General features: G+C 45.6%; 1 protein-coding gene across 1 annotated transcript in view; it reads right to left on the bottom strand.

Moving 5' to 3' along the window:
* Positions 1-5485: 5485 nt before the first annotated feature.
* rab3gap1 (RAB3 GTPase activating protein subunit 1) overlaps positions 5486-16167 on the bottom strand; it is an 81650-nt gene continuing 70968 nt past the window's right edge. The window contains exons 23-24 of the mRNA XM_063214083.1: positions 12432-12534; positions 5486-7294 (exon numbers count right to left, since the gene is read on the bottom strand). Of these exons, the coding sequence (XP_063070153.1) occupies positions 7046-7294; positions 12432-12534 (352 nt within the window). The 3' untranslated portion in view covers positions 5486-7045. The remainder of the gene's footprint in view (positions 7295-12431; positions 12535-16167) is intronic.

Here is a 16167-nt window from a genome sequence, read left to right as displayed (position 1 = left end):
AGGTATGAGGAGGGATGGAGATGAGGAAGATGAGGAGGGGGAGGAATAAGAGGAGGAGGAGGAGGAAGAGGAGGAGGATAAGGAGGAGGAAGATGAGGAAGATGATGAGGAAGATGAGGGAAAAGGAGAAAGAGGAAGAAGAAGGGGAAGAGGAGGGAATGAGAAGAGGATGAAGAGGGACAGAGAGGAGGAAGAGGAGGAGGTGGAGGAGGAAGATGAGGGACAAAGAGGAGGAGGACAAGGAAGAGGAGGGAGAAGAGGAGGATATGGAAGAGGAGGATAAGAGGTGGGTGATAAGGAGAAGGTGGAGGCAATACCAGGAAGATGAAGATGATGAGGAAGAGGGGGATGAAGATGAGGAGGATGAAGAAGAGGAAGATCAGGAAGAGGAGTGCTGGATGTGGATGATGAGCGTTGAGACAGAATGAGCATTTCGTGTGCACAGGGGTGTGCGCGGGCGTAGGTGCTTATGAGCTAGGCTCGAGAGACTAGTTCAAAACCACATTCCAATGGGGGAGCGAGGGTATGTGGGGAGCAAGAGGGATTTGGGGTGCGGGTGGGGGTGGCGCGGGGTGTTTGCAAGCATAGCTGGTAATGCTCTTTAAGCCCCCGGGCCAATCGAAAGGAAATAGGATCTGAAGACCCTACAAAACTGGCATCAATTTCTTCCTGAGGTCCCACTGCTGACAGTGGGTGGACGCCGTTTTGTAGTTTTGTTCTGAAAGCTCCTCAAATTCACCCTCTGAGAAAAATCAATGACAGCCTTGCTTGCTTCTTTTTTCTTTTCTTTTTTTTCCATCCACTAGACTGTTGAACCATCACACGGCAAAGAAAGAACAAGGCCAAGCTAATGAACATCATTCATACAGAACCCGATTATCCAGATGCGGTAGGGGGTATATAGTAGGTAGGCAGTGCCGAGAAAGATACTCCGTTTAGAGAGTAGAGGATAGAGAGAGAGGAAGAGTGATTTTTTGGGGGTTGTGGTTTTGTTGTGGATTAGGTTATAAGGGAGTGCTGGGCTGGAGAAGAGGGAGGCCCCTCTCTCTCTCTCTCTCTCTCTCTCTCTCTCTCTCTCTCCACCATACACCCCCCACCACCCCCATCTCTTTCCTTTTGGCTCCCTTTGTGCTGTGTGCCTACACAGTGCTTTCTAATTATAGGCCTGCCTTGCCAGAAAGGAAGGATCGATTTCTGCTCCTGCCCTCCACAGAGAGAGAGAGAGAGAGAGAGAGAGAGAGAGAGAGAGAGAGAGAGAGAGAGAGAGAGAGAGAGAGAGAGAGACGAGGGCCTATCTTTCTAAAGAGCCAATCTGGCTCCCGGACTGCTGGTGCTCTTGGTCCTGGGGCTTTGTAAGCCGCGGTGGGCTCTCTCTTTCTCTTTCTCTTTCTCTCTCTCGTTCGTTCTTGCTTCCCATAGGGCAAAGTCTTGATTCCAGCGGCGCACCATCAGATCCTGAGCGCCTCGTTGTAGAAAGCAAGAGGTCGATGCAAGCCAAAGCCCTGTGCATTAGAAGCAACAATGGCTCCCGCTCCCTCTCTCCCATCATGCCTTGGACCAACAAGCCAGTGGTGAAAGGATTTTTTATCGCTCCATGCGGGGTGTCTTTCTAACCTTGCAAAAATGTTTTGGTTTGATTTTTTTTCTACCCCTTTTCACCCAGTGTGTGCTAAACATTGCTGATCTATATAATGTGTAACACGGCTGCTGTTGATTTTCGAGTTCGAGCGGTTGTTCGGTAGGATATGTATGGGTGTCCTTTTTAAGATAGCCTACATCAAGACAGAAAGAGGGAGGATTTTCTCCTATCTTCGTTTATGCTGCAATGCTAATTTCTTTACATACTGTAGCTCTGACTGCCACAACCAGGCCTGTTTCGGCTCATGTGAAACCAAACACAGCCTTAAAGTGATTTCCAGAAAAGAAAGGTATCAGCATCAGTCAGCAGGCGACAGATGACATTAGCCTTACAGAATTATTCATCCTTACAAGAACACCACCACTGTAGAATGCTTTTTATAGCCGTTTTTTTCTCTCTTTTTCTTTTTGCCTGTTTTTAAAAATAATAATAAAAACAGCTTTTTTTTGGAGGGGGGATGGTTGTATAACAAGGAAGGAATATCTCCACCACAGAACCCATTCCAATTTGCTGGAGGTGCTGTGGCAAAGCAACAACAATCCAGCACTTGTGGCGAGCGAGAGAGAGAGAGAGAGAGAGAGAGAGAGAGAGAGAGAGAGAGAGAGAGAGACATGTCTGCTCTTCTGTTGTCTCTCTACGCCCACCCACACCATTTCCCTATCTCTTCCTTCCCCATTCAGGGATCATTCTAATCCCTCATAAAGAACCTGCACAGCGCCAGCGCAAGGCGCGATAATCTACTCGTCTGCCTCATGTGTTTTTTTTTCTTCTTCTCCCAGCCGGAGAAACCAGCAGAACCAAACGATACCCTTGAGCCAAAGCTGACAGTATGGCAGTCGCAATGATCCTACATCTCCCAATTAGGTCTAAAATTATGATCGGGTTACTAAGGAGACAACCGAAATCCGGTGCACACGCTGCAATATCTTTTTTCTTTTTTTTCTTCATTTTACCAGAGCTCATTTTGCGGAGAAGAAAAATCGAACAATATTGGCTTTGTGGTGGGCCACAAGTGGCCGGCTGGCCACAAATGTGCTTTGTAGGAACATTAAATCTGCTGAGGACATGCCGTACACGCATGGAGCTTACTGTAATGCACGGGTCAACGTATATACCCATGAGCCCCTTTTTAGGACAATTTATCAGACATGATCATAGGATAGGCCCTGGTATATTTCACCACAGATGAATAGGTTGAATTAAAAATCCTGATTATTTCAGCTGATTCATTTCACTATTTCTAGGCAACAACCAAATTCCTGAGCAGCAATATTTTGTTTTGCCAGTTAAATTTTTATTGTAGGCGTATATTTTGTATTTTCACTCTTGCCTTTGGTTGGGAGAACAGCACATTAACACCAGAATGAGCATTTTCTCTCCATACGTAGGAACATATTTTTTTCTATGGGAATAATACATTTTATATTTGACTTAATTTGCCTGAGCTTTGATAAGTTGGTGGGTACTGGACATTGATCGGGAGGACAGCTCCACTGAGAAAGCCTGAAATCCACCCTTAATGTCACATTTGGCTAAACTTTAATGTGAAGGAAATGCAAAAACATTTGTTACCCATTGAAGTTAACATTGTTACTAACAATGCAACAAAAAGCCATAAAAGCTTATAATCAAGGTTTTAGGCAAACAGTCCCTTCTGTCCGTGAGCCCACAAGGGGTCCTGACCCCCAAGTTGGGAACCACAGGCCTAGCCCATCCCTTACCACTCAGCCCTGCTGCGTAACATTCTTCCAGTGCTTACGAAGCATTTGCACCATTTGTTAAACCCTTATGATGAGACCAGCATTAAAGCTTGAAGCATAGAGATGCAATAAATTCTGTAATGTAATTTAGCGTGATCTATAGATGACTTGCCTTATCTTTGTACCCTCTCTGCTGTGCCAGTGCCGCCACTAATATGCAGATGGTATCTTAATCATTTCATCAGCGCAGGCTGCAGGGAATTAAAAGAAAGGCCTTAAGAGTCTTTTAATTTGTCATCAGTCACAGGAGTGAAAAAAAAAAAGTCCACCGGTGGTCGGTCCACTGTGAGATGGACATGTTTGAATACGCCTGCTGGACTTCCCTCAACACCCCTCTGTCCAAATGCACCCCAGGGCTTGGCAGGTTTAGACGGGGGGAGGGAGAGAGAGAGAGAGAGAGAGAGAGAGAGAGAGAGAGAGAGAGAGAGAGCGAGACAGAGAGAGAGAGAAAGAGAGAAAACAAGAGAGAGAGAGAGGGAGAGAGAAAGAGAGAGAGAGAGAGAGAGATAGAGAGAGAGAGCATGGATAAGGGGGGTAGGAGGGAGAGCGTAAAAAAAGTGTGGAAGGTTGCTATGGCAACAGAGACGGAGGGATAAGCAAAGCACTCTCGGAGTGCTTAAGCGTTTTCCGCCTGGTGGCACGCTCTTTATGGGAGAAGCTCAGACTGGCTCTACGCTACGCTACGCTACAGGGCACAGGCCAGCAGATACTGATGAAGCTGTTAACAACTCGGCCAGCACAGCCCTGAGCACCAGGTGCTGTACGCAAAGCCACAACCAGATCACTGGACACGGCCATCGCTTCCTTGCAGTGAAAGTAAGAGGAACAGGAGTATAGACCGGAGAAGTTTAGTTGCACCGAGGGGCCATTTATACGTGGACGATTGCGAGGGAAAACGAGAACATAGTTGATCAGAAGTGCCTTTCGTTTACAAGCATAGCCAGCATCACATCATTGGACACATCTATTGTTTCCTTTCAGTGAAAGTAAGGGCAAGGAGAGAAGTTCAGCTAAACTAAGATCTACACTTTTGGATAAATTTAACAGAATGAAATGTAATGTAATGTAAACTTTGATATATCATGCTCTGATGTGTATGTGTGTGCGTGTGTGTGTGTGTGCATGCATACTTGTAGGAGTGGCATGCTTGTAGGAGTCGTGCAGGTGGTTAAGGGGGATTGTCAGCAGTGATGGGCACAATGCATTCTCACTAGTTTCAATCCAGTGCCACATATTCCAACTTCCCTTCTTTTACCTGTTCAATTCAACCAGGTGGACATTTAGCCAGCCATCACTTGGCTGAAGTCGGCAGGATTAAAAACAAGTCATTGGGAATAGGGGGCAATAGACTGTAACTCATGAATTGATTTTGCCCATCACTAATTGCCAGACAATATTTCTTGTGCATGGTGTGTGTGGATGACTTTCTGAGTTGGAAAAGGTACACCAGTCAGTCAGTTATTCCTTTGTTAGTCACTGACTCTGAGAGGACATGTCATGCACTATTTTCTTGTGTTTGTATTTGTGCATGGGTGCACGGTGTCATTTACAAAAGAGTTATATTCTCAGGTTTTCTTGTGTGAGTGTACAGTAGCTGTTCTACGTGGGCAAGTTGAATTGGTAAAAAAAAAGACGTAATTAGTATTTGCTGATTGAGTTCTCATGTGTGTGAGAGACAGCTCCTGCTTTGCTAAACTTCTTCATTTTACTAAAAAAACCATCAATCATCAAAATGACTTCCTGTTGTCAAAACTGAGGAATGAAAAACACAAACAAGTGTTTTATAGTCTTTTTTTCTTCTTTTGCTGCTAACTTTAATTGCATGGACAAAACTTTTAACAATAATGTTGCTGATGTTAATGAGGCCAAACCCTAGCTTGGTGTTTTTTGTAGTATTAATGATGAAATATGGTAGTCTTGCTAATATCAAACTAGCTTTATTGCTCTCCTGGTCCAAATTATTTTAATTGGACCGACATTATTACTGAGTCATAAGTGAATTAAATGATTATTTTTCTTCAAAGATGTTTTTCTTTTGCACCTTATGCAACAGAACAGTTGTAAAAAAAACTCATACTACTGCCGATATCATTAAATTGGTTTTATTAGTAACATTTTGTTTTTTGCTTCATCATAATTAAGCAGTACGTACTAAACAAAGAAGTATGCTACAGTACATGTAGGTCTAGTGCCGTTGTCTGACATGTACAGACTTTGGTTAGTTCCACAGTTTCAGTGTGCCTCTTTGAAGGCCCATTCATACCCTGCGTTTGGGAAATTACGTACGTAATTCTGTCCATACACTCTCAACCGTCAATGCCTTCGTAGCTCGGTTCGTCTTATATGTTTGCAGAGCTTTTTCAAGGTCCAGTTTTGATCGGTTTCATCCGTAATGCTAAGTTCCTAAATTTCGTGTCCAACTACGCATGAAATTATCAGTTTGAAACATTCCACAACTATCCATATACTTCTCACACGTAGGGTATGAATGGGCTTTAAGTACACCACACACACACACACATATAGGCCTACAGATGGTCACCGCCTCTGTCCATACCACTTTCCGAGATCACGCCATAAAAAAAATTATATTACCTATTAATAGCACTTCACACCACTTTGTAGACACCAAAAGACACGCCGACGTTGACACCTCATTTACTGGAATATGTAAGGGTCAGAATGTTAAAGATATATACAGTTACCTGTATAATTGCACTTTACCACATAGGTCCTCGCCACAATGTGTTCGAGCACAATGAAAGGACCAGTCGATTTACCACCATGGCTAAGATTAAGTGGGATAAAGAAATATCTGACAAATTACTTGACTGACTTACAAACGCAACGCATGACTAAGCGGAGATAGAAGAGGCTAACAAAATGCTAGGCTTGTGACGGGATGGATATAGCCTTTAAGTAGCAGCGCTAGGAGTCCCACGGCATAAAATATTAAATTAAGTGACATTTTGGTGACATTTTAAAATACATATTTTTTTAAAAGCACGTTCATCTGATTTTTTTTTAGCATTTATTTCAGACTTAAGCTTTGTATTTTTTCCTTTGAAAATAATAAGGTGAATCTGTTAACACTGAAATACTCACATATCTAACCTAACAGGGTTTGAATGATTAACTCTGACATAGCAATAGGAGATCCAATGCGAGAGGTTCTCCTCAAACAGTAGAACTAATGCCTGTATTGTACGTGTGTAACTTGTGCATTTTTTGTTGTCAACGGACATGTGTAAAAGGACTAGTTTCTCTGCCAACAAGACTCCTATGGAGTGGATAACCCAACCCAATATGAGCTAAAGCTGTAAAGCACGACGATTCAGAACCACAAAGGCAGGATCCCAAGCTCCCCTTCCCCCTGAATCCCCCATTGAAGAAAAAAAAAAAATCCTGACTTCCTTTGAACCATCCGTCCATGCCTTTTGGTCGAGGTCTCATCCCCTGACTAACGTCTCTGTTCCTAGCTGAAGAACCCCACGGCTCCTAAGACCTGCTATCCAGCATGCCCCCACCCTATTCCCCACCCTTCCCTTGTCCCATGGCTCATCCCACGTCACCCTATCCATTACATGTAGCAGATCCCCACCCTAATTGCCTGCTATAGGGGACAACCATCTAGACTAGAGGCTTCTCAGAAGAAGGAAGTGTCCGAGGAGAAGGCTCCGGCCAGTCGGAACTCTTCGCGCATCAGCACGCAGAACATGCGCTGGGGCAGGGCCTTGGAGTAGGGCGCGGGCCGCGGCACACACGTGCGCAGGATCACCTCCCGACCTGCTGCCGGGGGGAAGTCCGGGACCCCGCTGCCAGCTGACGAGGGCTTCTTGTCTTCACCTCCGGATGCCCGGGCAGGGTCTTCTTCCATCGGGGACAGCAGCGCCGCCTAGGGGACCGGAGGAGGAGAAAAAGTCACTGTATGAGGCTGTTACTATGAAGATCTGGTAATGACTTAGTCTGGCGTACACGACTGCAAGTGTCTTCGAGACTATAGTCTGGCCAGGCAAACCATCTACATTTCTTTGCAGGAGGTGCAAAGGGCATGTCTTGTTCATGTTCATAAAATGTCTCAGTATGCTACTGGTTGAAGCTCCAATCTATCAGCTCACCCTTTCCTCCAGTCACCTGTTAACAGAACTGGGGCCTCATTTCCTTAAACACCTCATCGAGCTGTTGACAATGCTCAAAATTGATTTCTTCATGAGAATTTTACTTCATGGGAAATGTTGTAAATGGTTTTCTTGGCCAGACTAGTCTCGAAGAGACTTGCAATCCGTAAGCCAGGGTAGAAGTGAGCGGAGATGAGCTAAATGGTCATCTATTTTAGACAGTCCTTACAGGATTTTAATAAATGTAGAGGAAACATTTAACGAATTTACTTCATTAAAACCCTGTCTGCTAAAAAAAAGTTCAGGTGATATTTTCTGCATTGCTTGCAACTGCTTGTATGATGACCAAGATGTACGGTAAAAGCTATTCTCTGGGATACCCACAGCAAATCAGGCAACCACAATCCCACCACAATAATCACAATGCAGGTCTTGGAAGGTACTGGGTGGGTGAGGCTTTTCTTGAATATTGTGGGTTAGAGAGAGAGAAAAAATGAAAAGCAACCCCCACAAGTTTTATTCTAATTTTTGACAGCTCTTAGTCTGGCAGCAAAAGTCAGTCAGCAATTGCAACAGATACAAGAAAAAAAAAATCCCAAATCCTCAGAAGCTCCTGACGGGACTGTCTGGAGGGGGCTGCTTCAGCAGCACAATGCATCTCCACCACGAACACGGCTAATGCTTAATAAGCACAGAAGAGGCAGAAAAATATTACCAAACCATTCTCCTTATTAGCGAAGAAAGAATATTATTTATTTCCAGCACACAAACAAGGAAGGCGTAATGACAGCACAAGAGTGCACAAGAACACGCACAACATGGCAGCTACTCTTCCCTCTCGCTCAGCAATTAACAAACCGCAGTAATTAGAAAGTTGATTACAAATTAGAAAAAAATGTCCTTTACGTCAACAATAAAGGAGTAATCTAATGGGGGAGGGAGCACGGGAGCACAATAAACTAGCAGAATTATGATTCCAAGGACACGAACAAAAGTTCGGCTAATAGGGTACAAATAAGCATTTTACAGAGAAAAAACACTACTGAAGTAGCGATTTGCAATCAAGCTCTCGTGAACCAACTGGCCTGGGCAGCTACTGAAACACTACAGTGAAAATAAAACTACTACATTTTCTAGTCACCATTAAGTCTAGTGTAAGACAATTGTGCTATGGGATTGGGGGGTTGGGTACTGTAAGGCTGATCATGGCAAGGCTGTATGGCATTCAAACTCACAAACCTCCATCTCCCCAAGAAAGTCCTTCTAATACATTGAGTCACGTTTCATGAAAGTGAATGAATGTGGGGGGAAACAACAAAAAAGGTGTAATTGTCATCATCAACAGAGCATCTTCACACAGTTTCAAATGTCTGGAATGGAAACAATTGGCAGTGGATGAACAACTGAGGTATGGGGATGATGGGGGTGGGCGCTTGGGTAAAAGTTCCCAAGCACATCAGGTCTAATAATGTCTTCATATAAAAGTGATCCTACTGAAATTTATATGAAGAGGTTAGACCAGACCCGATTTATATATTCAGCGATGGGGGAATATGAGTAAAGTGGGGGGCTGGGAGGGGAGAGGGAGCAGGAGGGCACTTTCGTTGTTACCTCATCGTTGAAGTCAGCCACCTTGACAACGGGATGAGAGTCAAGCAGCATTAGGGAAGAAAAAAAAAACAAGACAAAAAAACAGAAAAGAAAAAGACACAAAAAAGGGTGAAATGGAGAGAAGAGAGCACAAACACAAGAGACAAGACATTTGTTAGCAGCTAGCTGAGTTGAAGCGCAGCCAAAACAAAACTCTGTCTTCAGCAGACTAAAGATCCATGCATGCATGTCTGCACCACACCACACCGCAACATAACACACACCATTTCACTTCAAATGAAGTCAGACCAAACACATGCAAGTAGAGTTGCGTCTCACTTGCAGGCATTCAATCAGTCCCGTTTTAGTGGCATGCGTTAACAAGCATTGGTCAAATACAAAAGTGTTCCTTTTTTAAGAGCAGTGTTGCGCTAATATGTTCTCCTTGCTCTTGCTCTCGCTCTCGCTCTCCCTCTCTCTCTCTCTCTCTCTGTACAACGCGTCCTCTTCTGTGAAAGGCTGATTTCTAGTGATTTACGTACATGGGATGCTCAGGATAATTATTGCCTTTCTATTTCTAGCTTGACAACTCGAGGGGTGTAATTTAACACTCACACTCATGTCGGCCCAAAATGAAAGAAAAAAAGAGAAGAAGAAAAAAGAGAAAATCACTGATTGAGAGAAAGAGAGAGAAAGTAACAGAGGAAGAGGTAGTTCAAATGCAAAAAAAAAAACATGTTCGGAAGCTTAGAACGTAGAAGAGGGAAAACTAAAGTGTGTTATTTTGCTTTGCGCATTAAGGTTACATATGCAGGTGTTAATGTTGGAGGAGATCCAAGATCTACAGAGTGAGTGAGAACAAGCAAACATGCTGCGGAAACCACAGAGGGACAAAAACAGCTCTGAGGTACATAGGCAAATATTGAACTGCAATATTTATGTAGGACATTACTGAATCATGTTTTTCAATCATTTGCTTACAATTAATAGGGATATGCACTCATTACCTCACTGCTTGGTTAAAGCACATGCTGATTTTACTAACTGCCTTTTTGTGCTATACTGTGTACGGTACATACAGTACTCTGGATGAGTTAACATGTGCATTGCTGCCATGAATGCCTGCAATTAAAATATATGTGTGAAAGTAAAGTAAAGCCTTCTACCAAGGCACTTGGTAATTAAAAAAAACATCTCTTAATGACTACAAAAATATAGCGATGGTTCCACTGGTTCATTCACCTGGAAGACAGCCTTGCAATTCTACAGAACTTTTTAGCCATAGAAGCCTATGCCACTTATTTCTGAAACACAGCTAAAAAGATTCACAGTGAGTGTGAATGATAGCAAATAGGGAGTTGCTGGGGTGCACTGCAGCGCTAGACGCAAATTTAGCCAAGCGAAGCAAACTTCGCCATTCATTCCTATCAGGGAGGCGAAGGCAAGCAAACAGGAGCGGAAAATATTCGGCAAAGTTTAATATTATGCAAATGAAGATCGAGTTTTGCTTGCGGTGGCCAATCAAATCAACAAAACAAATGCTTCATTCTATTTGATTCGCTGCGACGACCTGATGACTGTTGAGCTGTCAGAATGGAACACTGAATTCCACCTGTCTTCAATTCGCAGGTTTCGCCTGCATGCGTCTCCCCCGCCAGGCGGCCACTGTCTTCATGTAGGCAGTACAGTAGATGACGTGGGAGTGCGGACACCAGACAAACACAACAGTCATGTCTCAAGATTTTTCATAATTTTGAAGATCTTGACTGACAAGGCTAGGGTTATAGGAATGGTTGTATAGGTGATTAGGGGTGGTTATAAGGAACATACAGGTGTAGGAAGATAAGCAGACTCCTGTAGAAGCAGCAGCAGCAGTAAAATATGTGGTGGCATGTACTGAGCTGAGGAATACATGCTTTTGCAACACAGGGCCCAGGGCCGCTGATAGCTTTGGCTGGGCCCGGGACAGAGTAATCTCAAAGCCCCAACCCACCCGAGACATATGATGTAATGAGGACCCCATTCTGGGCCCCCCTCCCTCTCTGGGCCCAGGACAACTCATCAATTTGTCCCCCCCACCTCGTTATATTCCTAGCGCAGCACAGCGCAGCACAGCAGACGTGTTTAATTACCTGCACGTCGTATTAAATCATACTGCCGACATCTGTTTTCTCTCATTAGCTCATTTGGTTATGCAGAGTGTTTGAGCACCGGCCCGGCAGCATAGCTCCTCTTTTTCTCTCTCTCTCTCTCGCACGTGCCCAAAACCATTTCTTCCAGTTACGGGCTTTTCCGTTTACATTATGCTCCCGTAATTCTCACACATGGCTTTGTCTTAATTCATGTGATTTAACGCAACAGGTAGCGTATGGTGGAACACGCCAAAAAACCAAGCCAGACGCACACACGCATGCATGTGCAAGTACACACACGCGCATGCACAAACACACACACATAAACACGCGCGCACACACATGCATGCACGCACGCGCGCACACGCACACACGCACACACACACACACACACACAAACACACACACACACGCACGCACAAACACACACACATAAACCCGCACGCACACACATGCACGCACACACGCGCACACACACACACGAGGAACAAAGAAAATGGGGGAAAAAAAGAAAAAATACAGTCGAAGCAGGTGGTGCGTTATTGTTTGCGCATTGGGAAGGTGCATGCAGGGATGCTGAGAGGGACGCCCACTCACAAGCCTCTGTGAGGAGGGCAGACAGTCAGATCGTGCAAATCACTCATCTTGCCATCTCAATCGCAATGCAACCTCAAGCCACATACTCCTCTGACCACCATGAGGGTGTGCTGTGATAGTGTGGATGTTTTAATTGACATCACGTGTGTGTGTGTGTGTGTGTGTGTGTGTGTGTGTGTGTGTGTGTGTGTGTGTGTGTGTGTGTGTGTGTGTGTGTGTGTGTGTGTGTGTGTGTGTGCGTGCGTGTGAGTGAGTGAGTGAGTGAGTGAGTGAGTGAGTGAGTGAGTGAGTGAGTGAAAGAGAGAGAGAGAGAGAAACAGAGCAAGAGACACAGACATAAACAGACAGATAGAGACAGACACACACACATACACACAAACAAACAAGAGATTGTGTGTGTGCGGTGTGTGCGTGTGTTCGTACGTACATGTGTGTGTTGATTATGTGTATGAATGTGTGTATGGGTGTCTATGAGTGTGTGTGTGTGTGTGTGTGTGTGTGTGTGTGTGTGTGTGTGTGTGTGTGTGTGTGTGTGTGTGTGTGTGTGTGTGTGTGTGTCCTGCATGAGGCTGCAGTGGTGTGTGTTGGCGTTTACCCTCTGTGCGCTGACAAACATCTTGTGGATGATGCTGCCGGCCGGCCCTCTCCCCGCTCCCAACACAGACACCTCCGGATCCTCCAGCAGAGAACTGACAAACCTGATGGAGAGAGAGAGAGAGAGAGAGAGAGAGAGAGAGAGAGAGAGAGAGAGAGAGAGAGGTGGTCGAGACAGAGAGAGGTGGATAGAGATAGAGATAAAGATACAGAGAGAGAGAGAGAGAGAGAGAGAGAGAGCGAGAGAGAGAGAGAGAGAGAGAGAGAGAGAGAGAGAGAGAGAGAGAGAGAGAGAGAGAGAGAGAGAGAGAGAGAGAGAGAGAGAGAGAGAGAGAGAGACAGAGAGAGATAAAGATGGAGAAAGAGAGAAGGAGGACAGGGTCAGACAGGTAGAGATATACAGAAAAATGGAGAGAGACAGAGCAAGAGAGCGAGAAAGAAAAAAGCAGAACAGAAAGTGGGAGAGAATGACAGACAGAGAAAGAGAGGGCGGGAGCGAGGGATAGAGAGAGAGAAAGAGAGGGCGGTAGAGGGAAACAATGAACAAGAGATTACCTGATATGACTAGACAACGACAAACTATTCGAGTCAGGGAGCGAGGGAGAAGAGAAAAGGAGGAGGGATGGCGAGACGGCGGCAGTGAACACTACAACACAATCAAAGAAAAAGCCATGACAAAGGTCCGTCAGTGTGGATGACGAGAAGGGCTGGGAAGACTTCAGGAGGGTTTATAACGAACGCCCTCACGCCTCGACAGACATAACACAGTCAACACACCCCTGTGCCACTGACGACAGGACCAAGCAACACACACACACACACACACACACACACACACACACACACACACACACACACACACACACACACACACACACACACACACACACACACACACTTGCCTTGGAGAAATTCTTCAGCTACAAAGAACACACACACTCACTCACACACACACAAAATCACACACGCATGCAAGCACACATACACGTGCACAAGCGCACACGCGCACATACGCACACACTCACATCCACAGAAGCAGACAAGGAGACACACACACACACACACACACACACACACACACACACACACACACACACACACACACACACACACACACACACACACACACACACACACACACACACAGGCAGGCTGTGTCCGATTGCTGTTTGTACCTTGCTTTGTACATGGGCGAACGCCTGCCCAACCACTCGCTCGCATGCACACATGCACGCACACGCTCACACACACACACACACACACACACACACATGCTCTGGAGGTGCTCCTAATGAGGCTCTAGCGGTCCTCGGCTACCTGGGCCCCTGCTGTGGCCCCTGAGCGGCCCCTGGGACTAACAAACTTCCGGAACCTTCTCCGGCTGCCCAGGTGACGCTCTCCCGTGGCCCCATCAAGCCTAGCCAGTTGACACTCGCACACAAATGCACAAATGGATACACACACACACACACACACACACACACACACACACACACACACACACACACACACACACACACACACACACACACACACACACACACACACGTCAAGCTAGTGAGCTGACACTCACACAGATGCACACACGGATACAAACACATACAATCACCAAGTTAGCGAGTTCACACACACACACACACACACACACACACACATAAGCTAGCAAGCTGACAGCCGCACACACAGTGAACGCGCACACACACACACCATCAAGCTAGCGAGCTGACAATCAGTGACATCTGAGCAGGAGACAGGCGGCCCACACACACCACATTACAGTCAGGCCAGCCCGCCCCCACACACACACACACACACACACACACACACACACACACACACACACACACACACACACACACACACACACACACACACACACACACACACACACACACACACACACACACACACACACCACAAACCTCCCTTTGCCTGGTCACCCAAAAATAACCCATCTATCCTCTCTTATTAGAGCCACTGCTTGTCTCTCTGTGTGTGTGTGTGTGTGTGTGTGTGTGTGTGTGTGTGTGTGTGTGTGTGTGTGTGTGTGTGTGTGTGTGTGTGTGTGTGTGTGTGTGTGTGTGTGTGTACATGCGTGTAGGGTCTGAGGCAGAGCACATTAATAAAGGAGGGCACAGGGGTCTCCCTCCGTTTCTCTCTCCGTCTCTCTCTCTCCCTCTCCATCTCCATCTCTCCCTCTCACACACTCCACGCAATTTAAATAAGCCCAAGTCCCAACTCAATCTCTGCTCCGCTCTGTTTACCTTATATGCAATATCATGACCATCCCTCCGCTGTGAAATGAGAGTGAGGGAGCGAGAGCAGGAGAGATGATGATATATATATATACACCAGAAGGAGTATCGGGATGGAGTGGTTTATATGAAAAAAAAGATCGAAAAAGAGTAAAGGAAAGCCAGCTATATAGATGGATGATACATCAATCAGATGCTGAAAACAACACCGATATTGGCTTCATCTGCGGCTCTCTGGGGCGTTGGTCTACTACATGTGGCCACACACACCTCATGGCAACAGCTTTAGTGAGCCGGGCTGGATTTAAGATGGCGCGGGGCCCCTAGGCTACAGCTTGCTGTAGGCCCTCCTGGAAGGCAATTTTCACAGCGGAATCACACCGGCGGTGTCATAATTACAAGCTCGGAATTAACGATAACTTGTCTGCCATCTAGGGAGAGGAGCATTAACAAGATTGTTACTCGACATCACAGATACATTTTTCAACATTGCATCCATATTGCATTCTGCTCTTTTGGCTTTTCGGTCAATCAGTAACCATATCTAGCATGTGCACTAACCCAGCCCTGCAAGTGAGGACACAGCTAAAACAGGAGAGGAAATGAACATGGAATTGGACATGTTATGCCAATAATGTTGTCTATGCTTTTCAGGTATGTTTTTTGGGGGAGAATTGGCCTTAATGACGGGGAAGGATTTGGAAATGTCCTCCAGGCAGGATTTGAATCTGGGTCCCCATGGGCAATGTAGTCTGTGGATGATCAGGAATATTATGGAACAAATACACCAGACACGACTAGAGCGACACCAGCGACGGAAGTAAAGGACTTACTTGTAAAGAGTCACTTGCGACAGAAGAGACAAAAGTGATGCTAATTAGCAATGATGCGGTTCGGCGACAGCCGCCGCAGCCGAATGGAATGTCGGAAGGCTTGCATTCTGCTTTTAACGGTCATACCAGAGGGACCCTATTGCGCTCTGATTATGAAGTATGGTCAGAGAGAGTAGAGAGAGAGAGGTTCCATTGGCCCACTGTTTCCAGGTTCTATTATTGCAAGGGGGAGGGGGGGGAAATCCCCTTTAGGCAGACCTAAGGACTGTTGTATTCATTGTAGGAGCATTATGACACGCCCCTTTAGGCAGACCAGAACCTGGTCACGTTAGGTGCCCATAGAAACCTATTATGTTGGCATACTCTGTCGCTTCCACCGCTCCTGCTATGAACACAGTCGAGTTCAGTGATTCTCTGTAGCTAGGTCGGCTCTGGTTTTCGTGGGGTTAGTGCCACAGCACCCCCTTATTCTATGCTTTTATGTTCTCATTTGGATTTCCAGTGCTGGGAGAAATGGTCCAAGCAATGAAGACAACTGGAAATCCATTCTGTAGCTATGGGTCAGTTGAAAGAGCTTAGTGTTAGGAATACAGTGATTCTTCTGTTTGTTCTTTTGCTTTTCTATGCAGCTCTGTCAATCTTTCTGCAT

This window comes from Engraulis encrasicolus, chromosome 13 (genome assembly GCF_034702125.1).
Source record: "Engraulis encrasicolus isolate BLACKSEA-1 chromosome 13, IST_EnEncr_1.0, whole genome shotgun sequence".
Taxonomy (NCBI): domain Eukaryota; kingdom Metazoa; phylum Chordata; class Actinopteri; order Clupeiformes; family Engraulidae; genus Engraulis; species Engraulis encrasicolus.
Note: the sequence above shows the minus strand (reverse complement) of the source record. Positions and strands in the feature narration are given on the sequence as shown.